General features: G+C 42.3%; 1 protein-coding gene across 1 annotated transcript; it reads right to left on the bottom strand.

The window, feature by feature from the left end:
* Nucleotides 1–90: 90 nt before the first annotated feature.
* Nucleotides 91–22,707, bottom strand: LOC118423030 (mucin-like protein). The gene is made up of 31 exons (XM_035830924.1): nucleotides 22,619–22,707; nucleotides 22,288–22,391; nucleotides 21,927–22,022; nucleotides 21,671–21,790; nucleotides 20,890–21,447; nucleotides 20,314–20,448; nucleotides 20,023–20,133; nucleotides 19,591–19,721; nucleotides 19,101–19,368; nucleotides 18,896–18,999; nucleotides 18,511–18,604; nucleotides 18,180–18,320; nucleotides 17,540–17,723; nucleotides 17,091–17,310; nucleotides 16,617–16,776; nucleotides 16,223–16,363; nucleotides 15,803–15,911; nucleotides 15,036–15,177; nucleotides 14,534–14,699; nucleotides 14,106–14,372; nucleotides 13,498–13,837; nucleotides 13,199–13,398; nucleotides 12,797–12,922; nucleotides 12,501–12,620; nucleotides 12,129–12,266; nucleotides 11,647–11,772; nucleotides 11,294–11,419; nucleotides 10,994–11,112; nucleotides 10,453–10,571; nucleotides 1,140–1,529; nucleotides 91–799 (listed from the first exon to the last, which is right to left on the bottom strand). The coding sequence occupies exons 5-31, from the start codon at nucleotides 21,431–21,433 to the stop codon at nucleotides 703–705; spliced, it is 4,818 nt and encodes a 1,605-aa protein (XP_035686817.1). The 5' UTR covers nucleotides 21,434–21,447; nucleotides 21,671–21,790; nucleotides 21,927–22,022; nucleotides 22,288–22,391; nucleotides 22,619–22,707; the 3' UTR covers nucleotides 91–702.
* Between the last annotated feature and the right edge of the window lie 1,346 nt (nucleotides 22,708–24,053).

Below are 24,053 nucleotides of genomic sequence, written 5' to 3'. Positions count from 1 at the left end.
GCCTTTCTGTGTGATGTAGCCATTATGTCTATAGGTGTTTGTATAATCTAGATTTGACACATAAAAATTAAAACAGACCCCACGCTTGAACAGAGACATGGAGCTCGTTTATTTCTAACATGTAATAAACTACAGAATGTATGCATTGTTTTTAACTGACCAAGTAGGGGCGGATGCTGCGTACACAGTCTAGACATTGTCTCCTTAAATGTGTGAGTTATTCGTTTAATATTCGTTCACTGATATTCATAATGGAACACCCTTTTTATTCTGTGACTTTTTATAAGAGCTACACATTTCTTGGTTACTTCAAAACGACTAAGTACAAATCAAACCATATACACACCACCATTATGTTAACATTGGGTATACATGCATAAAAGAAAGGCAGTCATAACAAGCGGTTTAATTGTTTGAATTACCATCATGCTAATTATATTCAAATCTTTGAATTGCACTTTGAGGTGCACTAAAAGGCAGATCACAGCTAACAATGGATGCCAATGGATTATCAATAAGAGCGCTCAAATTCAACATGTCAACCTGAAATATGTATAGTAGCTTAGCGAAAACCTCTTAAAGCAGTTGTGTTCAAATGCCAACAAAACATATTATAATTTAAAAAAACTCAATTTTAACAATATCCACATATTCCTTTTACGATGGCTACAGTGGTTAACAGCATGTACATCCTTCTCCTTTCTACCAACTCGTAGGACTGTCTACGGCTTGGATGTCCTTTTCGCGGGGCTCCTGAAATTGTTCACCCCTGGGCAAGTCTGATACCTTTGACTGGATCCTGTGACAAGATAAAAAAAAGGTTGTCAGTATCACTTGTTTTCCTTTTCCCGCAAATAACGAAATAAACTGCAGAACATCAAACTAAGACACTATTGCACTAAGAATAGAGACACATGGACAGCCAAGCTAGGAATGTTGTTATTTTCCCATCTAACATCTGTTTATTTGTTTATTAAAATTTACCACACAAGTGGAAGGGGCGGGGGAACATGTGGTGACACCTTTACTGGCCCTCGCCCCGACATAAAAATACAATAAATACAGCAGATTAAGATACAAGCCTTCCTTTGAAATGAAGGTTTAGGTGACATAAGAAAAATTCTAATTCGAATACGTACCTCTTGCACCTGTACAGGAGCGCGACCAGGACCAACACGCCGACGAGACAGACGGCACCCCCTCCGAGCACCGCTCCCATCCCGGGGTAGAATGACTCCCCTGACTCCTCTCCATTCGGCGCACGAGCAGAGCTACCTCCTTCCGACGGCGGCAGAGTGTAGCCTTCGTTCATGACGTACGTGTTGAGCAGAGCCATGGTGAGCACCTGGTTGTATCCAAGGGTTTCCTCGATGTCCGTCTTGTGCTGCTGTAAGGCTGAAAGAAGGATGTGCCCGGGGAAGACGTGCATGTTATCCGGGTAGGTAACGTAGAGACCCAGAAGCATCCTATCGCCCGCTGCCCGTGGGAAGCGCGTTGGCATGTGGACGTCGGCCTCGGTAAATGTCACCCTTAGAAAAATCATGAATATTGGGAAAAATCGTTAAAATACGCCTTTTTCTACGGAATAGTATTTGTTAAGGTTGATAGTGCAAGCATTTTTGTTTGATATCTGATATGCATAGATATATGTGCCAGATTAAATTCATCCATTATCACCACTCTGTATCTGATAGCCAGTTGCAAACTTAGACTGGATACATGACTGTACTACATAATTTCAACAGTACCCTATCCGCAGTGACCCCAGGCGAATCTCCGGAAGAAGGTTAAGGTATGGGCAAAAAAGTCCGGAGTGTCGACCGAAGGGTCACTGAACGGTCTACGAGCAGAGAATGGAAAAAAGGGCGGGAGGGCGGGTGTTTTAGTGCCCTTACTTCCCCAAACGTCCCACGTCTCTTGTGCAACACATCCACGGCAACGGGGACGGTCTGACAAAAGCTACACCAATCTTCTTGTCCGCGGCTGGATTAGCGAATGTTCGGTGGGCTGCCCTAAACTCATCCAACATCTTCTTCTTCTTCGCCGCATCCCAGCTACCTCCAAAGCGGGCTACCACAGCTTTCCAATTCCCGCTATCCAGTGTCTTACCAAAAGAATCTTACTTCATCCAAACCCCGCCAGACATTCTAGATCATTTGCCGCCCTATCTCTTTTCCCTTTTGGAACCGAGTTCAAAGCCATCCGCGGTAGAAGTATACCAGGCCTAGCCACCTCTCCCGCGCTTGACGAACGCAACAATAGACCCCTCTCCATGTTCCTAGTTCAAGATGTGTTGTTACCATCTCCAGGATGGTGTCAAGCTCTTGATGTCGCTTGACAAGTTTCTAAACCGTACGAAACCTCACAAAGTTCAGACGCATTATGGATTCAATTTAGTTCCCAGCTTCATAGGCCTGTCTTTCCATACCCTCTTCATATCTTTATACCATCCACTTAAAATCATACACCCTCAAGTCACTTCCGTCCATGTCCCTCTACTTCTATAAAGCTCCCCAGCTACCTCCGTCCGACCTCTCCGGCGTAGCTCGGCCAACATATGGGAATGAAAGGCGCAGGGCGTATAAAAGGTTCTATGCACAGGTGAGGATGTACAGGTGGTTAATGAGAGCACGTGGACTGCTCCCGACCAGGTGTCGCCTCTTAACGACGCGAAACCCGGTCTTCACCGACAACACTCTCTCGGATTGTGCATATGTACTAGTTCTCACTCATGAGACAAAGCCACCGTCCAAACTTCTTTTTTTTTTCGGGTTTTATCACACTTGTGGGCGGAAAAAAACGACGCATCACAGTACCTATCTTTCACGTCCTGCGTTCAACAAACGCCAGGTTGAGCTTCCGTTAACCCTCACCAAAGTTAATTATAACGGTTTGCCCACGCACTGACGAGAGCACCTCTTGTCTAGGAGAACCCAAACAATTCTGCTTACAATCCCAACGAAAAGTCGTTATGAAGTCAGTTTTCCTACGAACATGGGCACTGTCTGTCCGGGTTGATACCCTGCCTTTCATATGGATCTTCTCTTGCAGTTTTTGCAGTCACCGGGTCGCTGTAATACCCAATCCCCATCCTGAGTGGAAGTTGATGGCAAAATTCCATACCAAACCATCTGACATTTTTTTATTTATTTATTAATCTTTCAGGGTAGTCCCTACAGTTTTGATAAAACTGATTTCCAAGGGAGCCCAAATGAACATAATGGACATAAACATAAAGATAACGATAATCATATAACATAAAACGTGACTAAATCAAAATATGGATAATAACTTAAATGCGATTAGCCCAAATAATAACAACTCAAAGTCGTTAATTACAAAACTCATCACAACAATAATCATATGAATAGAACATAACAGTACATAAATAAACGAAATCAAGCTAATTTTCAAACCAGATTCGAGGTCGTTGGTCAGAGGGGTCAGAGGTCAGATTGTAAAGCTCGCTTGAATGAATTCAGAGTGGTTTGTGAAGTTGTTGTTGGATTAAGGGAATTGTAGATAGAAACCGCTCTGAAAGCAAACGTTCGTTGGCCTGTTCGAGATGTGTACTTTGGTCTGTGTAACTGTTGAGCCTGTCTGGTGTTATAACTGTGTATTACTGTGTATAACATTGCCAATTACTTTACCAACAACTAGTATTATATTGACAAAAACAAAACTTACAGAACAGATATTGATCTTCCAAATCCAACTGTGACTGAACTGAATTGATCAACATAATATATCTGGAGGCCTACCAAAATACCATCACATATTCCATTCGACTTTGTAAGAACGTGCCAGCTGACAACCTTCAAGCAGAAGCTCTCTTGTGCCAAATGGATTTAGAAGCATCTGGTGCTAAATGTTGGGCTTCTGGTGTACGCAACTCTCTGGAGAAAATGTGGCTATGCTTTCGTCTGGCAAAAACGCCAAGTCAACAGTCTCAAGTACACCTCAAATTATTTCACTAATCTATCAGGGCTGAAAGGACATTTATTTCCCGACCTTTCTATCTGAAATCCACAACAATAAAAGAGCTGCGACTACGAAAAATAAACTACGAACATACCGCTTATTAACACAATCTTATAACGAAGAAGAATATCTTAAGATTACCAATTTATGCCACGGATCTACCATCACAAAACTAAGAATCAGTCGTCACAAATTACGAATCGAATCAGGAAGAAATAACCACAGTCCTCTAGAGCAAAGAAACTGCCTTTTTTTTTTTTAGTTTAGGTAAAGTAGAAGATGAAGTACAATTTACTGTGGAATGTCCGTTGTATGATAGCAATAGGAGCATCCTATTTGACTATGTGTCAAGTAAATATCCCCACTTCATACACTTGAACGACAAGGAGAACTTTTATTCCTGACAGCTTTTGATAAACCAACTCTAATTAACCATACAGCTAGCTACATTTATGCAATTACCAAGAAGCAAGAGGAAATCGAATGTACTAGAATAGATTAGATGCATATCTGCATATGTAGACGTGTGTGATTGTTTCCATTGCTGCATATATATATAACCGTTACCATATGACCTGTACTTAGCCCAGTGGGGCAAAAATGTGCCATAAAATTCTTCATTCAATTATGTCACATAAAGAATGCCGTCTGAAATTAATTCAAGACAATTAGTAGAGATGGCATTCTGGGGCTGCTGACTGACATACCTATACCAGCATCATGCGCTGTGGACCATATGGAACACAGATTAATGAGATTGCCATATTTGTATATAGCCGCACCTGTGCACCCCATTGTCAATCAGTCACTAATCCCCGGCCTTTTCCCCAGTCAATGGAGAGACACAAAAGTACGCCCCCTCCCTAAGAATTCCCGAACGCGACTGACTGGAAAAAACAGCCGGCCAACCAGCCTACTTTCAGTGTTGAGGTGCGAGCAAAGTGTTCGAAAGAGTTGTTCATGATTTTGCGCTATTCAAACTTAAACGATATTGTGTCAACTGCATAACCCGCTTACCATCCTAATCGCTCGACCACATCCGCCTTGGTTAATATGACAGATGACTGGCTGTCAGTCATGGAAAGAGGGGAGCTTGTTGGAGTTGAATATACAAATTTAGCGCTGCGTTTGATCTTGTTACTGACAGTACTCTCCTTGTCGCGGCCAAACCTAACGTGTTATAAATCATGGCCGACGATTTGAACGCAGAAGGAAGATTATTACAAACAAACCAGAAGCCCACCCACTGAAAACCAAGCAGCGTCCTAGATTCTGGATGTATCGAGATGTGGTCGTAGCTCGACTTATCATCGCACTTCGTTTGAAACGTGTTTGGCCTAACATACTTGGTAACGTCGACCAACTTATCTAAGACAAACGGGCAATCCTTATAATGAATGAATTCAGATATCTCTGATCACAACACAAACGAGGCTTAGCCGGATCCACCGTTAAGAGCATTATTAGGTAGGGTGGTGCGCCTTCACCTACCTTCCCCCAAAATTTAGATTGCGCCCGTTTCCAGGCTATCCAATAATGGAAAGGAAGCAATAAACTTCACAAAAGATTTACAATACACGTTGTTAACAAACACTTGCGGCTCAGGAAAGTCTACCTTAATTCGATTTCCCCGAAACTTGCCTTTAAATGGAGTAATGAACTTGTACACGTCTACCCCGTTATTCACCCACTCTAAGAGCATATCCTTATCTGGATGGTAGGCCAAAATCAATTTCCACTCCGCAGTATGATGGCCTAATTGGCCTGCTATAAAAGAATTAGGGTCTGTAAACTTGACCATAGCTGTACTCGCTTGCACAGACCCCGACGCGATATCCTGCACACCTGGAGCACTAGGGTTGGAATCATCCCACGGCTGACCTCGGAAGTCGACAAATCGGAGTTGTCGCTGTTGCGCCCGCTGCGCCGCCGACTCAGGGTCGAACGGATCTTGATATTCCCAGTCAGGAAAAGACCAATCGCGTCTAGCAAGTTTCCGCTCACCGAACTGCTAGATAGCAAGAGAGGAAACCTTAACTCTCTTGAAAACTGTAACCATAAACAGCGACAACACTCGAGCCAACCAAGGTCAGCCCTGAGACGAACCTCAACCCTTGGTTAAGGGCCTACGTAAGTAGAGGGTTGTTAGTAACCCGGCGAAGTTCGAAACAGGATTGAGAGGAAGGACGAGGCCACGAATACACAAATGGTCACCTTAAAATTATTATGGAGAACTAAGACAGAACCGAAAAATTTTGTTGCACTGCTTTGCCAAAGATCGATTAGAGTTGCAACTCCAATACCACGCACCCATCCCGCTTCTAAAGCCTGAAGGGGTTATCAAGAACTGCACAGCCAAGGAATTCCTCTTACTTCCCCTTGCTCAGCTTAACTTCAACCGATGCCGAACATGCACCGTTTTACGCAGAGACTTAGCTTCTTTAGTAAATGCCAATGGCAGTAAAAAACGAGAACGAAGATCTCTTCGTACTCCTTAGGGCCAAGCGCTCCCAGGACCATTCTCCCTAGATTCGGATGATACTCATAACCAAACGTCTGATTCCATACCTTAAGTGTCCCAAAGATTCTAAACACCTGAACCTGCAACGGCACGCGCTCCTCAAACACTGAATCAACTTATCTATATTTGTATTCATAATCAGGGTGGAAAAACACTGCTTACCAGGGAGACCCTGAGTACACGCATATATAGAGTTTAAACACAATACAAATATTTGTATACTAGTATACCTAACCAAGACAAGTCCACCCTGCAAGAAACACAATCATACCACTTCTCACAGTTGTTATCCGCACCGAATCGTAAAACAGGGCCTAGGGATTAAAAGTCGGATTCAGAAGTTTCTTAAATGAGTGGTGAGTTGTGGCCACTCTAACCACAGCTTGCAATTCCCTCCAAACAAATGCACCTATGTAAGAAGATTTTTTTTTTTTTTTTTTTTTTTTTTTTCCTACGGCCGGATGCGAGTTTGACCGTAGGGACCTGCAATGATTCATTTAAGAGTCTGCCCATTTTTGTACTTCAAACATGGTAGAAGATGACGTGCACTTCACTGTTGATTGTGATATGTATGACAAGATAGAAATGCGCTATCTTTTTATAAAGAAAGTAGCTTCCCTCACTTTAGACACATGAATAGCACTGACAAGTTTATAATCCTCATATGCTTTGACAAACCAACCATAGCTAAACCAATACAGTCCTACAGTTTCACAATCACCAAGACGCGAGAAGAAGCCGAACTTCTGTGTAGAGTAGATTTGTGATACTATTATGGTATACCAATCCATGTTATGTCTTGTGCGACCTGTACTTGGCTCGTTTAACCAACAATGTACAATAAATGACTACAATCATTCATTCATTAAAAAATGAAACCACTACCCGAAATCTAGCAGAAAACACAAAATTCAAAACTTCTGTTTCTTGACTCGTATCTAGGTACATTAGTTGTCAGTCTATTCCCATCCAGCCACCTCTCAGTACTGTTGCAATCAGTATTCAAAACAACATTTCTTGTAACCGACTTTGAAGAGTACTATCTGACCTTCAGTGGTTAAGTAGTTTGGCATGTCATCTATGTACAATATGAAATATAACAGTCCGAGCACGGCCCCTTGTAGGACGCCGTCTGCAATGAAAGACAATCACTAGTAGTGCCACCTACGACTGCTACCTGGCACCTGTTTGACTGAAACCCCAACAATTTATTAGAGTAGAATAGAATTCTTCTGGCAAAGGTAGGAACCCCTGTTCCAATTTAGGCCACTCACTCATTCTCAAAACACTGTCATCCCTGATAACTGCAGATTATCCAGGGCTTTTAAGATGTAGTGTGACCTGTGTTGCCTCAAGTGGTTATCCAGTCTCTCTTCAGAACAGTTAACGCTTGGAGATGTCACCACAGATTTTGGTAGCTTATTCCACCACGAGATAACCCTGATACAGAAGAAGTGTGTCCTTCTATTACTTCTCGATCGGCGCTTTTTTCTTAATCCGGAGACAGTGTTGTTCGAGTGTTCTTAATTAGCTCAAAATGACATATAGTGTTTATGAGATCTCCTCTGATTCTCCTAAAGACCAATGTTGGTGATTTCAGAGCCTTCAAACTCTCTTCAACGGTTAACCTACTAGGGCCGAGGACTATCTTAGTTGTTCTCTTTCGGATCTTTTCAAGTTCCAGGACCTGCTTCAATGTATAGGATGACCATGTTGGAGCCTCGTACACTTGACTAGTTGAATACCAGTGACTTATATAGGAGAAAGAACACCACCTTGTCTATAAATGCAAAATGTTCTCCAATGAGTCCTGCAATCTTATTTGTCTTAATACATATGTAAGATATGTGCTTACTGAAACTCAGTTCCCTGTCAATGGTGATGCCCAAGTGCTTTTCCTGCTGCGTAAACTCCATTAGGGTACAAGTAACATTGCGGTACATTAACTATCTCGGGGTGTCCTTTTTCCAGCTTATCACTGTGTATTTCATAGTGTGGACACATTCTGATCTTTTTCATCAACACAAACTCTTTGTCTACTCTCTGACAGCAAAGATTGTATCCAACTTAAAGTATATTTAATCGACCTCCTGCACGAATTAGAGCAAAGGTTGGAGCCGTCCCAAGGCTGACCTTTACGATTGAGCTGCCAAACATTCAACTTAACATCCCTAAAAACTCCCAAACACAGACGCCACTTGTCACCAGACACCAGGTAGGTCTGCACGACCAACGAGAAAACAAACGAAAATGACAATGCAGCTTAACCGGACTACTACTAGAAACGACACATCGCAATCCAACCAAGGTCAGCCCGGGGACGGAACACCAACCCCTGGTTAGGGGCAGACCAACGTCAAGGGTTCTTAGTGACCCCGGTGCCCGTAGCAAGACTGAGAGGATGGATCCTCATGTACTTGAGTATAGATTAGACGCAAAAATGCACACAAAAAATGTAAATGAATAAGTTACCAACGTTACCAGTATATGGATGTTGCCAGGTGATACGACTTAACCCAGCGCGACAAAAAATGCAACTAAAGGTTGCAATCATTCATAACACTGCGAGCACACCCTTCGCCAAATTCACACGCCAATCTGCACTATGAAAATTTCAATGAAACCCTTGGCCAATATCCAAATCAAGTTTTACGTAAAAGATGCGAAGTCGAACTGCCGAAAACACATGCCAAATCATAACGGCGCGAGCACTGCATTTGCCAAAATCAAATAACAATCTGCGCCAATAAAAATTCACACGTCTTCTTCTTCTTTGTGTTCTGGCAGGCACCAAGTCAAACCATAACTTTGCGAGCACACCATTCGCCAAAATCACAAGTTTTCTCCTTCTTCTTTGCGTTTCTGTGGTTACCATGTCCAACCAAAAGATTACGAGCACAAATTCGTCAAATTCACATGTCTTCTTTTTCTTCTTCTTTTTTTTTTTTTTCTGTGGCCACCCTATCAAACAAAAACACTTCCATTATCTGCAAAGATGGAAAGATGCCTACTACTACTACTACTACTTCTTTGTGTTTCTGTGGCCACCATATATCAAACCCAAAGACTACGAGCACAAAGTTCGCCAAATTCACATGTGGGGCCAGCCACCATATCAAACCCAAACACTGCGAGCAAACCATTCGCCAAATTCACATGTCTTCCTCTTCTTATATGTGTCTCTGTGGTCCCATAACATTAAAACCATAGCACTGCGAGCAAACCATTCGCCAATATCCGAAACGACTGCATCATACGAGCTAATTACCCCGAAAACGTGTTTAACTCCAAAGCTTCGAGCATGCCAATCACCAAATTAACATATCAAACTAAGTAATGCGAAAACATTTATCACCGAAATAACATACCTGCACGGCTGTGAAAATACCACTCACTTCGTGAAACTACTACTGTCAACCAAACGAGAACAATTTACGAACGGAAGTCAACATGGCAAAACCGCACAAACTTGGGAAAAAGAAAAATCAAACGCTCCTAATGTCACCTCACAAATGTGTGCTCCAAAATCCTGTGCGTTCCTGAAGTTCTTGGCCCTGTAGAGTTCCTCGCCTAACGCGGGCAGAATGGGTTGAAACGAGCCGGCAGGACGTACGAGCAGGCAGGCGGGAAGCGGGGTGGGAGGGCAGGCGGGCACAGCTAGCCAAAACGATGAACTCCGGCGAACCAGCACCAAGCCCGACCTCTCCGGCGTAGCTCGGCCAACATATGGGAATGAAAGGCGCAGGGCGTATAAAAGGTTCTATGCACAGGTGAGGATGTACAGGTGGTTAATGAGAGCACGTGGACTGCTCCCGACCAGGTGTCGCCTCTTAACGACGCGAAACCCGGTCAGAAGCAATCATGTGCCTCATTTGGAATAGTAACATATATCATAAGTGAAGAGGATACTCAGAGATTCATGTTGAAAAATTGCAAGTTAAACTGATTACCTGCTCGCTGTAGTGGATGCACACGCTGGGTATTCCCTTGCGTGACGTGTGCAGAAGGAAGTCAGCACAGCTGCAACAGTCGCCATGAGTTGCTTGTCGCTTTCCGCCGTGAACTGGAACTTAAAACATGAAGAATAATGATAAATGCATTATCAAAGTATTGTAGAAACCAATTATGGCCGGATTACCGCACACTTCTGTTAATTGCACGGTATGCCCAAATCCCAAACCAGGGAGGTCCAGCTAGATAACTTACCATTATTGCACCATGTGAAATTGTACCTTATCACTAGCGCTACGACCTGTACTTAGCTTGTTTGAGCACAAATGTACAATAAAGGTCATTCATTCATTCAATAATTGCACGAAATACGCTGGCAAATGGGGTGTGCAATTAAGCTGCTTCTACTGTACTGATTTTGAAAAAAAAATGATCTTGTTATATCTCATACCATGGGCATGGGAGTGAAATATATTATTTCCCTGAAGTTTCTTTCTCTCCTCCTTCTGTCAAATATTCAAATCATCTTCATGATCTTACCTCGGGGACGTCCATGGCCACTTCCAACACCACAGTGCTGTCTTCTATGCGGTCCTCGGTGTTGACGGTTGTGGTCACAGTGGATGAAGGCAATGTACTCACTGACACCACAATAAGTTCTGGAGATGAAAAAAAAAAACGATTTGCAAATATTCAAACGTAGCCTGAGGGTGTAAAAGAAAAAAAAGGAGATTGAAAAGAAAAGTCTATCAATGGAGGAGCTGAAATCTGATCTTCATACATGTGTTATAGTAAAGGACGTTTCTTAAACGTCTTGAGATGAATGCAATAAACAAAGACCTGGTGCGCAGATGTCGCCTTGTAGGAATGTGCCCGGTGCGCAGGCGCAGGAGTACGTTCCCGGCTCGTTCAGACAGTTCTCGTTCCCAGTGCAGTTGTATGTGCCTTCGTAGCATTCGTCGATATCTGGATAAAAGCAATTCAAAATGTTATCACTGAATGATATGAAATGCGATCACTGCAGTTCCTTTATACCTTCCGCTTTAAAATTATGTCTACTGCTGCGGTTACACTACGCGTGGTAGACTCCGTGTTTCTTCCTATTGTAAATGCAATGCATAGAAGTGAATGTATTTGTCATATTTGCAAGTAAATGAATAAAAGAACCCAAAGTAAAATGAGAGCTGGCGTACCTTGACAAGGTCGAACTGGGTCGTCAGTTAGAATGTAGCCGTCCTCACAAAGACAGCCGTACGATCCAGGTGTGTTCTCACAAACTTGGTCACAGTGGTTTTCGCCAGTTGCGCATTCATCTTTGTCTGCAATGAAGGAATGAAGCATTATCGGAGGAAAATCGGCATGTAATAGTTTGAAGAGGGGCAGTTATGCAGCAAATGAATATGTTTGAAAAAGTTATGACAGAAAATCAAATGATATAGTCAATGGCTTCAGATGAGGAGCATGGACCCATTGAACCATTCTGTTGATGTCATAAAAATGATAATTGCACGGTGTCCAAAGCACCGTAGGATTAGAGTCGAGAATGGTCGCACGCCCTAAAATCTTGATGCAATGAGTGGATCATTTCTAGTAAAGTAGTGCAATCTTGTTCAAGAAGAAACTTTGAGGTAAAGTTTATAGATAGTGTCTTGTGTGGCATATTCTAAGACTGTACCTATACAAGTGACACCGTCCTCGCCTATCTCGAACCCTCTGAGACAGACACACTGCGCATGCCCGGTGGTGTTCACGGTGCACCAGCTTGTGGCATTGCTACATCCGGGGTCTTTGTCACTTCCACAGGGATCTTCGGCTGAAGATAGACACAGCAAAGGTCAGTGAGACATTTTTCATCATTTCTTTTCTTTGTTCTCTTTTTGTGAACGTACGAACGTAAACGTCATAGATTCTCAATGAGGAGGACAATCATTTAAAAATACTGTCATGCAAGCACACCGCATTATATTTTGTTGTTGATACTTCTGTATGATACCTGTCTGATCGACAGCATATTGACCCTGTATGAGTCGAATTATAAGTTACTTACGTTGACAATATTCCCCGTCAGGTTCCAGGACGAACCCTTCCTGACAGGCGCAGGCAAAAGATCCATTTGTGTTGGTGCAGAGTTGGCTGCAGTTGTTTGGCAGCTCACATTCATTGATGTCTTGAAAAAGAAAGGTGAGATTGTTAACCTTAAGGTATTTACAGCGTAAAAAGTACTCAATCTACGCCTGGCCAAGTATCACACTCTGACACATGGCTATCCTCATTCATTAATGCTTATCTTAAGTTTTTGTAAAGACTTTAGCTATGCAGCATATCCTTACAACATCTACTTACCTTTGCAAGAGAAGCCGTCGTCGGATAGGTAGTAACCATTGTTACATGTGCAGGTGAAGTTTCCCACGAAGTTGACACAGATGTGATGGCACTGAGACCCTTCGTCAGTCTCACATTCGTCGATATCTATGATCAACAGAACAGAACGATCAACAAGGCATTCAGATATGACAAACTTCACCCCTTAACCATACTACATATCCTTACCGTTCCAAAGTCAACAATCTGGGTAGTTAATTTCTGTATATCAGACCCATGTAAATTAAAAGAAATTGCGTTACACAGACACACAGACAAGTAAAAAAACAAAAGTTCACTCCCTTTTGGCAAAGTTTTAACTTCGCCCCAAGAGAGCGAAGTATTACAAAATCTAGGAAAGGGAAATCAATATTACAACCCCACCTTGGCATACAGTGCCATTTCCAGTGTACCCGTCCGGGCATTCCCCACACTCGTACCCGTCTACGCCAGCCGGTGGAGGCAGGTCCGTGCAGTTGACTCCTAGGAAACATGGGGCAAAGTTCGCGGCGCATGCGTCGATGTCTGTTTCACATTGGTCTCCCGAAAGCCCATCTTTGCAGATGCACAGTTGCTGGTAGAACCTTGAATATAAAAACGAAATTGTTAGTAATGAAAATTACTAGTAATTGCACCCTTAAAAATTCAATAATCAAGAACATTTTTCCAAATTAGTGCCTTACCTTGCCTCACTGCCGACGAAAGAAGAGTCCGGATCATAGCTGTCGTTGCAGTACCCTCCGTTGAAGCAGGAACACAGGTAGACTACAGGCCAGTACAGAGCCGTGCTGTTGTCTGAGTTACTGACGGTCACCTTAACATTGAAAGGTTCTGTCGACGTAACATTTATCTTTAGGACAGCCTCATCGTATCCCTGCACGAGAGACACTCCTACAGGTGCCTCTTCAAGGTCAAATGTTGTGTTGAGGCCCTTTGAGTCGTTTGCTGTCAAGGTCACGTGAAGGAGTTCCCCAGTGGTCACATGGAGGGATTCTGGTCCTTCGACAGTTGGAGGGAACTTGTCTGGAAAGAAAATGCACATTACAATAGAATCTCAACGCAGTAAAATTTCTCTCTTTGTGCAACAACATTTGGCAGCTATGTAATAAAATTCCACGTATAAATAATGCGTCTGTCTAGCTATAGTACCTATTCATCTCTTTATTATCCATTCTATCTTTTCAGTTTATCTATCTATCTATCTATCTATCTATATCTACAGAGGTGTGTGTGTGTGTGTGTGTGTGTGTGTGTGTGTGTGTGTGTGTGTGTGTGTGTGCAATGTACATACCTCTGCCTTCGACCGCCTCCCGGTGGCTGTCACTGATCTTGACTGACACCTCCCCTACTTCGATGTCATTCGTCATGCTGACGTCATAGAGACAGGAAGTGACGTTACCACAGACGGCTATGGCCCTTTGCTTCATGTCGGGGTCGCTGAAGATGATCTCACCCGTGAATGTCGGCTGGAACGAGTCGTTCCTGAAAGTCTCCACCCCCTCTCCGGCCTTGTAATAGAATAGGGATGTCTTTGGGCCGTCTTCCTCTGTGATTTGCCCTAAAGTGTTACAAGAACCTTCAGTTACTACAGAAAATTGCTTTACCTTGTGTATCAAAATTAGTTACATATAATGTAGAAAGTATAGTTTGGAATAGCGATTCAAAAGTGCTTTGTTGTGCTAGGCTAGGAGCTAGAAGAGGTACTGTAAATTTCCTCACATGATGTGCCAAAGCTGTAGAGTTCCCGTTCTGATGCGTCTGCCGGCAGAACAGTGCCATCAAACGCCTCGAAGTCGTTTGACTTGTCCCTGTCCCACCGTCCTAGCAGACCTTTGGTCTTGTTCATGAACTCTGGTGGCAGGGTGAACTCAAAGAACAACATTGCCTGGGGAATAAAAAATGAGGTCGACGACTTGTATTTTCCTGATATGGTTGGCTATATAACTGAATAAGTACATTGCTCTTCGTTTAACGAGCAATGAATTAATGTATAAAGGTACTTATTGTACGTCCATGCTCTTACAAGCTAAGCACATGTCAAGATGATTAATTACCTCTTAGTACAATTAGTGATGTACTAATGTGGTGTCGTACTACATCTAGAAAGTCTACTGAATTCCATCATGTGCAGGTTTAACTTCTCTTTTAAGACGTCAGAATACGGCTCAATATTAAGTATTCTTCTTTAAAATGCACTGTTAAATATGTTGTAAACGTGTACCTTTTCAGCCGTGGCTTTGACGGATATCCCACTGACAAACACGATCAACAAGGAGTTGTTTCCTGTTCTCGCGATAACAGCGTTGTCATCTACATCCATCTCATAATCCTCCAGCTCGAAGAGACTCATGTCGGCCCAGGACCTAGTTTGGCATAGGCAACAAAAAATGATAGTCTATTCCTTTTAAAAATGGCACCCATATGATGATTAGTTGATCACCATAATACAAGAAAACGGGATGGTAAAATGATATCAAGTATCATGACACATTGTTATTCTATCCTTATCTAGCTACTTTAAAAAACAATTCTAGATTCATATTTTACATAACGCATTTATTTATTTATTTATTTATCTTTAGGGTAGTCCATTCAGTTAACGTAGTAACTGATTTCCAAGGGAGCCCTATATACATGTTCGCACATGTTCGCACAACGACGGGTTATACCGCCCCTTACGGGGTGACACACCCGTCCGGGTGAATGATGTAGATTACCATGTGGCTGATACGAGACAGAGGTCGCCAGGCCTCCATCCGGGTGATTTGAAGTGAATCACCAACTTCCGACAGAAGGATTTGCACCAACGCACACCGCACCATCGCACGTGTGGGGGTTCTTTAACGTGCATGGGGTATGGCTCTCCCCATACACGGGACCTCCATTTAACGTCCTATCCGAGGGACGCATGGGCAATTTAACTTTATTTAGCTACTCTTTAAAGACTTTTCTAGATCCATGTTGTACACAGAACTGTGTGCTTCAGACCTGTTGATGTAGAGCTGCATGTCTGATGTCCCCACGAGTTCGAGTTGGATTGCAGAGTGGTTCCGATGTTGGACGACTAGAGCCGAGAACACCGTCGCTCCCAAATGTTCTATGATATGACAGATGTATTATTGAATTGAAATTTATAATTGTGTATTACTCTTCATTGCAGAGAAAATATGGATTGATTTCTTTGTATCAAATAGAGACAGGTTGATGAATGATCATGATGATGGTAGCGCAATATAATGAAAAACAAGCGTGTAACTTAATCTTCATATTACATGGCACACAAATAACCTTAACCAGAACTCATTTTAAGTACCCATAATGTCTTTTTCATATTGTCAAACATTTAAGCACCATATATCTATTAGTAAGTATACTCATTAAGTATAGTCTACCAGTAAGTGTAGTTACCTTGTACCGGGGAGGTCCTCGCTTGGAACTGGTACTCTCCATCGTCTATGTCCAGTAGAACATACTCTCCCATGCCGTTAAACGTGTACTGTGTACCGTCCAAAGTTGTTATGTGTGGATCTCCCCACGCTCGGATCCACCCTACGGTAAAATAACGGAACTTTAAAAAAAACCACTGGCGTTACAAAAAGATGATAACCAAAAACGCAGTCACAATGTAAGTGGCTTAGACAGTTTCAGACCACCTTTACATTTGGAAATCCCAATACTTTGTGAAATTTGTGAAATGGTTTATTAGATTAAAAACTGTTACAGCCTAAGTACTGAATTTGCATTACAGTTTAAGATACCTATCTGATATTATCTGGTATGTTCAATATTACACTGCACATACCGATGTTTATTGGGTAGTTTTTGCAGGGGTTGCCGTAGTTCGTAGGCACAGACAACGGTCGCAGCTGAGCGAACCTCTGGCAGTACCAGCCGTTACGTGCTCCAGCAGACTTCACACAGCACTGATGGTAAGCTTCCTCATCAACGGTCTTGTCATCTCCCTAGAAGTAAACAACACGGGGCTATTATTAAAGGGATAGAATTGCGTTATAGTTGGTATCGAATAGGTGCTGCTAACGTCTTCCTTGCTTCCTGTCGATACCATGGACTGACTGAATACACCGGGGAATTATACAAACTCCAAATCTACAAATTACAATTCAATGTCAACATTTACTAAAAAGTGAAGTATGCATCTGTATACCAGAACAGCGATAGATTCTACCTACAGCTTTCATATATTGATCATGTTCTCTTCGAATCCGCTGAAAGCTTTACCCCCTCACCATCAAAAACATTCATATTTTGTGCTCACCATAAACAAATGTCCACCCTTATGACCCGTGAGAAGGCTTCCGCCCCTGATCCTCCACCGGAACCAACCCCTACGCCATTCGCTCCGCCAATAGGAATGGCTGTAGCAGCAGGTACGGCGAAGCTTGTAGCGTTTGGAGTCCACGAAGGAATGGATTCTCCTCCTGCTGTCCACGCATCTTCGTTCCATTTTCCAGGGAACTGGCCGAAAGTCCTTATATCTTATGAAGATGGCGAAAAATTTAGTAACATGGACAAATGAATTGATATTGTGATTGACACGCCAACAGACAAGTAATTTCAGCAACATATGCAAATTGGGATCCAAGAATATCATATTACGCTTAAGCTATGTATGTTATTATTTGTTCAACGTGTCAGATGTGAATGAATAAATTCAAGAACCACTTTCCAGCGACGTATAGCTAGATAAACCAACAAAATGCTTACGTGTTGTCGTAGTGTGCTTGCTCGGCAGTACAAGGACAGGAGTAGGGTCCCGGCAGGGCTGGGTATCCCACCAACTTAGTGGGGTCTGGAATTTCCTGTGCTCGGAACCACTGAGAGCATTTCACAATGTGCTGGTCAGGTACCGTGTCACCGGTTTGATGCTGCAGCGCGAAGGTCCAGATGCCTGTGGGTAGTTGGAGGAACTTATTATCCGTTATATCCAGATGACGACGTTGACCAATAAAATGTCATTCATGTTGCCACAACTGGTCACTATGACTCCATATTGACCACTTTTGTGGGAGGGTATACGTGAACCAAGTGTAGTGTGGGGTCCAGTTAAAAGAGTATCATTGATTGATAATGTTCTTATTTACAGAATTTACCTGCATAGATTTCAATTGTATTTATCTGGAAATACTAGAAGCAGACATGTTACTTTCAACTTGGCCAATTACTTTGCTTACTCAATGTTCTATTCGATGAATATAGGAACCGATCTTGTCTATAACGGTATTCAACTCAAGGTGGTTCATTAACCCTATGTTGACCAATAATTTCGGAATAAACAACTTTAAGACATCTTGGCACACAAAATGTGCAAATGAATTTAGATCTGCAGGACTGTTTTAAGACTAACCTCCATTTCTGGCTTCTCCCAATCGCTTCATCTTCATCGTTCCACTCTCGTCGAGGTCAACGGCGTTGGTGCCGTCTCCTGCGTTGTACCCTGCCACGGCGATGGCCGCTGGAAACTTGTTCCCAAATGGCTGAAGTTCGTCTAAATGGAAGAGCGTAAGAAGATTGAGATATCTACAATACCAATGGTTTGTCCTACCGATCCTACTGCATTCTTCAAAGCAATGTATGAGTTTTTATGATTTTGTGTTGGCCCGGACATTTGACTTCAATCGTGAGCTCTACTAAAGCAAACATGCTTTTGCTATGATTATGAGAAAAGACTTTTGTACCTGGGGATGCCCATTGAATGGTCTTTGCTGGGTAGACAAAAGTAGCATACGAGTATTGTCCGTCTGTTGACAGGGCGAGCTGGAATCGGTTTAACTGGAACGGCATTTGTGCGTTAAAATACATGTTATTGATGTTAATGCTATCTTAATACATTTTTTGTGGTAAGATAAATCTAACATCATCAACGAGAACAGTAAATTAGGACGAATGACTTGTTATCAATTATCACGTTGTAACTTGATTTCTGAGTGTCGTGTGTATTGCTCATTACGTTGTAAGTTACACTTCATCATTGTACATTTCATCACTGCCAAATTTTGTCTCACAGTTAAACAGGAACCGCCTTAGATGTGAGTACATTTACATTATATAAGGTTTACTTACGGGCAGATTATTCTTGTCAACTGGACATTGTCCCTTCGCGAACGTTGTGCAGTCGGGGGCGATGTTTGTCCAAGTGATAACAAGAACCCACACGGGTTCATACCCTACATAAATAATATCATAATTGCTCATTTTACCCAATGAAAACATAAAATCATACGGCACACAATGTCATTTGAATCTGTCAAAATGAAAATAAACGTACCTGGGTTCTTAAATTTTCTTGCAGACCTCCCGTAGTCCCGGGCTTTGTCAATGATGGTGGTAGTGTTCGGATTTCCATCACCTTTTTCGAAGATCTCGTAGTATATCTTGCCACGTCTACTCTCGTAAATGTCTCGCGAGACGTAAGGACGAGACTTTGCGAGAAACGGGGCTATCGCGGGAGTCTTCCACCACTGCTTGTCTGTGAGCTTGGTCGGCCAAACTGGTGGCCGGATCTTGGTGAATGCGACTATCCCGTTGTGGCATACCTACAGAAGTGATTAAATGGAACAGTAAGTATGCGAATGTCTTGCTCTATCATCTTATTATTAATTCCGTTACGATAACAAAAAAGCACCCAAATGTATTTTCTGATACAACGTTCGTAGAACTAGAAGGAACATTTTGGATCTATAATCGATCTGCATGATGAAAAGCAACAGTTTGAGGTTACAGGTAGACAAATAGAAAAGACAAGAGGGGACACTCACATGTATGTTGTGGTGCCGCTGACCAAAGAACCGAAAGCCTTCGGCAGGGAGTTCTCTCTTCATGCAGGCTCTGTAGTCCCATTTTACCTGACTCTTTCCGACCTCCTCGCCGTATGGGTAAAGGTCCTCATCTGCAACCAAAACAAAGACATGAACAAGAAAACATAAGTGATTCTGACGGCGGTTGACTACTTGAGAGTTTCGCATGAGTTTCTTGTTGACTTTTCTTCCAGGTGACTACAACTGCTTATTTTGCAGCGAAATATAGATAGATGTGCAAAAGTTAGGTGTGACGGGTCGTTCATTCAGTGTAATAGGAACAGCTGCTTCCTGCGAAGCTGGTGTGTTACTCGAAGGGCGGTTATATCGGGAATATAGATACAGATACAGACACAGAATATGAAATAAGAGTAGATGATCTTGTAATTTTACCTCTGCAGTCCTTCTCGTTGACCAGCCTGTGATATCCTGGGCAGGTACATCGGTAGGATCCGGGTACGTTCGTGCAGAAGTGGCAGCCTGGAGCCGGGCATTCGTCAATGTCTGGAAAAAAACAGTTCATTCATATAAATTTAGTTTGAATTGTGTCATGCGTGTAGCTTTCGTGACTAATTCAACGCATTTGTATTTTTCTGCTATACTATTGGGTAGTCTTTTGAGTCTTTAATTGGCGTCTACAATATATGCGCAGTCCAATCACATGATAACACATAGCATACTTACCATCGCAAGAATGCTTGTCCTCAGCCAGTGTGTATCCGTCGTTACATGTGCAATAGTAGGAGCCATGTAGGTTGTGGCAGTTCTGAGCACAACCGCCCTTGTCTATCTGGTTACACTCATCGACATCGGGGATTTCTGCAAGTAGACCGGGTTTTATGCTCGTGACCGACTGCATCGTGCAAATCATTTTGTGAAGTCATCATGATTTATGTTTTAAATATCTAGATGTCTTCAGATGCTTTGTAGCTTGCCCAGATGAAGCATTACGTTGTAAGATGTTATGGGGGTACTCCTTATTCCTTCCGATTCTGGTGATTTGTTTTGTACATTTTGGGTTCAACATGTGTTGCAATTTGATATTTTTTCAGATTAGCCGGTTTGAGCTTTGCAGATATGGGGTTCCGTAAACAATGGGGTTAAAGGGAAACTGTTTTGGAGTTCGCAATCCTTTGCAATTTATGGGTTTTGCTGCAAAGAACATCGCAACTAACCAGTTTCTACTGTTTCTTAAAGTCTACAGACAAATGAACAATGGTGAATTTTCAAGTTATGTTGAAAATTCAAACATCTACTTACGTTCACAGACTGTGGGCAGAATGTCTTCTTTCAGCCTCTCCAGTAGTGCAAAGTCTGTCACAGTTCCGAGTGTGTCATTCGATGAGGCGATTTCCATCAACTCATTTATGTCATAGCCTGATCCGACACCAATGGCTACCATTATGATCCCGCTATGGTTCGCCCTCTGAGCTGGTGCCACAACACTGTCCCACGACTGTCCATCTGTCACCACTATCACAACCTTCGGTACACCCGGGCGCGCACCATGACTTTCCGTCAAACTGTTGTCGACCACGTGGTCAATGGCTTTACCAGTTTGAGTACCCCCACCTCGATACGTTATATTTCGAATGGCTGTTAGAAGCTCATCCAAAGTCGCATATTGGTTCAAGGGAAATTCGTCGTATGGATTGTCCTCGTACTGGACTACGCCGACTTGCGTATGGGCGGTACCGATTTGAAAGTCGCTCGTTGTGTTCTGGACGAAACTTTTGGTTATCTCGAAGTTTGGTGCCGTGATGCTCCCCGATCCGTCCAGCAGGAAAACAAGGTCTACCGGCATCCTGCAAACAACCTCTGAAAAATTGCCAAGAAAAGTGTTTCATGCCAACTATGTGTTCACTCTAGTATGTAGTTAAAAACGAGTTCCAAACTACTGGACGTCTTCAATATTGTTGAATTGATACAGATGCACAAGAAAATATCCGAAATATCACAAACCTTACAATTCAGCAACATATAGACTCGTACTTGTGCAGGAAAATACTGTTATATACATTTATTCTTGTATGATACTAACCCCTGCAAGTCCTCCCGTTGAGAAGATTGTACCCGTCATCACAGCTGCAGTGGTACGATCCCACAGAGTTGACACAGTGTTGGTCACAGCCGCCGTTATCGGCCACACACTCGTCCAGATCTATGAAAAGATTACGGAACCATTGCACAAAATTTGTAGCTGAGTCAAAAATGACACTTTCTAACCTTATTTTTACATAAAGGGCATATCTATCGTGTACTATAGTAACGATACTACCGTCTATCTAAGTTATTACCTTCATTGCAGAGTCTGCCGGTGTAGCCTGTATCACATGTGCAGGTGTCGGGTGCAGTACAGCTGCCATGGTCACCACAGGTCTCAGAACAGGTCGCTAGCATGTAAGGTGGGTAACATATATGTGATACCTTTTAACAATCACCAAAAATGTAATACTTTTCTTATTTAGACGAAAAATTAATCAATCAATGATATTTCATGCATATGAATTTTTTTATTTTCTTAATTGTAAATAAGGGAATGTAATAGTTTCTTTTTCTACTTTACAATGTTCAGATACTACCAAGGTATTCAATACCAGCTTGATGTGCGAAAGCATTAGCGACGGTTTCTTTTATAGACGATGATGTTACACGTACCTGTGCATGTATCCCCCACACGAGCCCATCCATGGCAACATTCCTCAATGGTTTCATAGCGTGTTTCGTACACGGTTTGAATACCCCTGCGGACTTTTCCATGCCTGAAATTATAACCAAATCGGACATACAATGTAGCTCTGGCTATGACATGCCTTCGCGTCATTTACTTTCCTCATTCTCGTGTAATATACCTTGTCATGGTTTGTAAGGATCAGGTTTGACAAGTTTGACAAGTAAACATTACATGTAATTTTTTTACCGAATATAATACGGGAACTGAGTTAACGGTAAGCTAATTTTCACAACAAACTTAAGGATAAACGAATACCTGTTAGTCAATATCTCGCTGACATATGTCCACACATCAGTTGCAGGATGTCTTTTTCGACGCTCCTCTATCTGGTAGCTCACAGTAACGTTGCGGCACAAACTACCCGGTGGACTGTTAAGAAAAATGTATTAAAAATCACATGCCACCTCACAAGCCGCTGTGTGAAAACATCCTTCCTCCAGGATACGTAGCCTTATGCTTGATTAAAGTAAAAGAAACCTAGCTCTCACCATACGTATGTATGTCAAGTATACTTCTGTTACAACATGCCAAGAGATCTTCTTGTCTAAAACATGTACGTAAACCTTATAACAAATGTCCCACCATCTTTTCAATGATTAAGGTTGTATAGCCAGGCAGTGTATTTACTGTACACACTACATCGTGGCTAACTCGCCCCGTTTCCGTGTTTACTGTTACAGTCTTCAAATTGAACACACTAAGTAAGCACATACCGTCACGAAAGCCACGTTCCACACAGAAGCCAAACGGTGATGAATGATGAAGGGTCATTCAGGGCACTAAAACGTTTACCTGACACCTGTCTATTGTGTCGTCGTATCTGGCTTACCCCTATACGTCTAGTACACCGTGAGTATGCTCAGCAGGATATATCAAACAAAAGAATGAGCTTTCGTATCATAACCATTACCGTGAAATACTTAACTTGAAAGTTTTTTTTTTCTTAATGTCTCCCAGTATTGCTTATTACGCTTTGGTTTTTGCCGACTAAAATCATCCACTAGATCCCTCTAACGTTACATGGAATCATTAATAGTCCCAAGCCTTTTCTTGCCCACGATCGCGAGTGACTTTTCTGCTGCCTTAGTACCAAGCGATAACTTCAGATATCAGTGTTCCTATACGTAGTCTAATGAGAATCAATGGAAACTGAGGTTTTCGCATGCTAGTCGGAATAGTAATTTGGATAGCACATACTGCTATAACTGAGCTAGTCTGCAGGTGAACCACAAAGTTTAAAGGAATGAAAATCTTACCCAGGGCAAGAGCAGTAAGGAAGTGCTCCCATTGTGACTTGTCCAGCAGTTTGAATGGTGGACTGACCCCTATACCCAAATAAACTCGTACACATCCTACCAGCGAAAAGCAACGGCCAGGGACAAATTAGCATAATACTGGTCACAAGATTAAAATATTCTGCACTGGTTTCCATTATCAGGAACATTGTCAGATCAGACCAAGTGACCCAAAGTAAGTTACAAAGTTTCAGTCAGATAAGATCCATATGATAAGACAATACTATCTGCAGTTTTGTGAAAATCAACTTTGTTCAAATTTCAACTTTCAAACCAGCCCTGTCAAAATTGAATAAAAGTATATAATTGCATCTAAATTTCCAACCTGAAAACATCTTCTTCGCAGCTGGATTAGCTCGCAATTGTGTGATCTTGTATGTATAGAATATGACTTG

The sequence above is a fragment of the Branchiostoma floridae genome, chromosome 9 (assembly GCF_000003815.2).
Source record: "Branchiostoma floridae strain S238N-H82 chromosome 9, Bfl_VNyyK, whole genome shotgun sequence".
In the NCBI taxonomy this organism is placed as follows: domain Eukaryota; kingdom Metazoa; phylum Chordata; class Leptocardii; order Amphioxiformes; family Branchiostomatidae; genus Branchiostoma; species Branchiostoma floridae.
This window is presented reverse-complemented; position numbering and strand designations above follow the sequence as displayed.

Coding starts and splice junctions, on each gene's coding strand:
- LOC118423030 (XM_035830924.1), bottom strand. CDS start 21,433: ATGCCGGTAGACCTTGTTTTCCTGCTGGACGGATCGGGGAGCATCACG. Junction 16,364..16,616: donor AAACTACCCAATAAACATCG/GTATGTGCAGTG, acceptor ATTTTACCGTAG/GGTGGATCCGAGCGTGGGGA. Junction 800..1,139: donor CTCCTGTACAGGTGCAAGAG/GTACGTATTCGA, acceptor ATCTTGTCACAG/GATCCAGTCAAAGGTATCAG.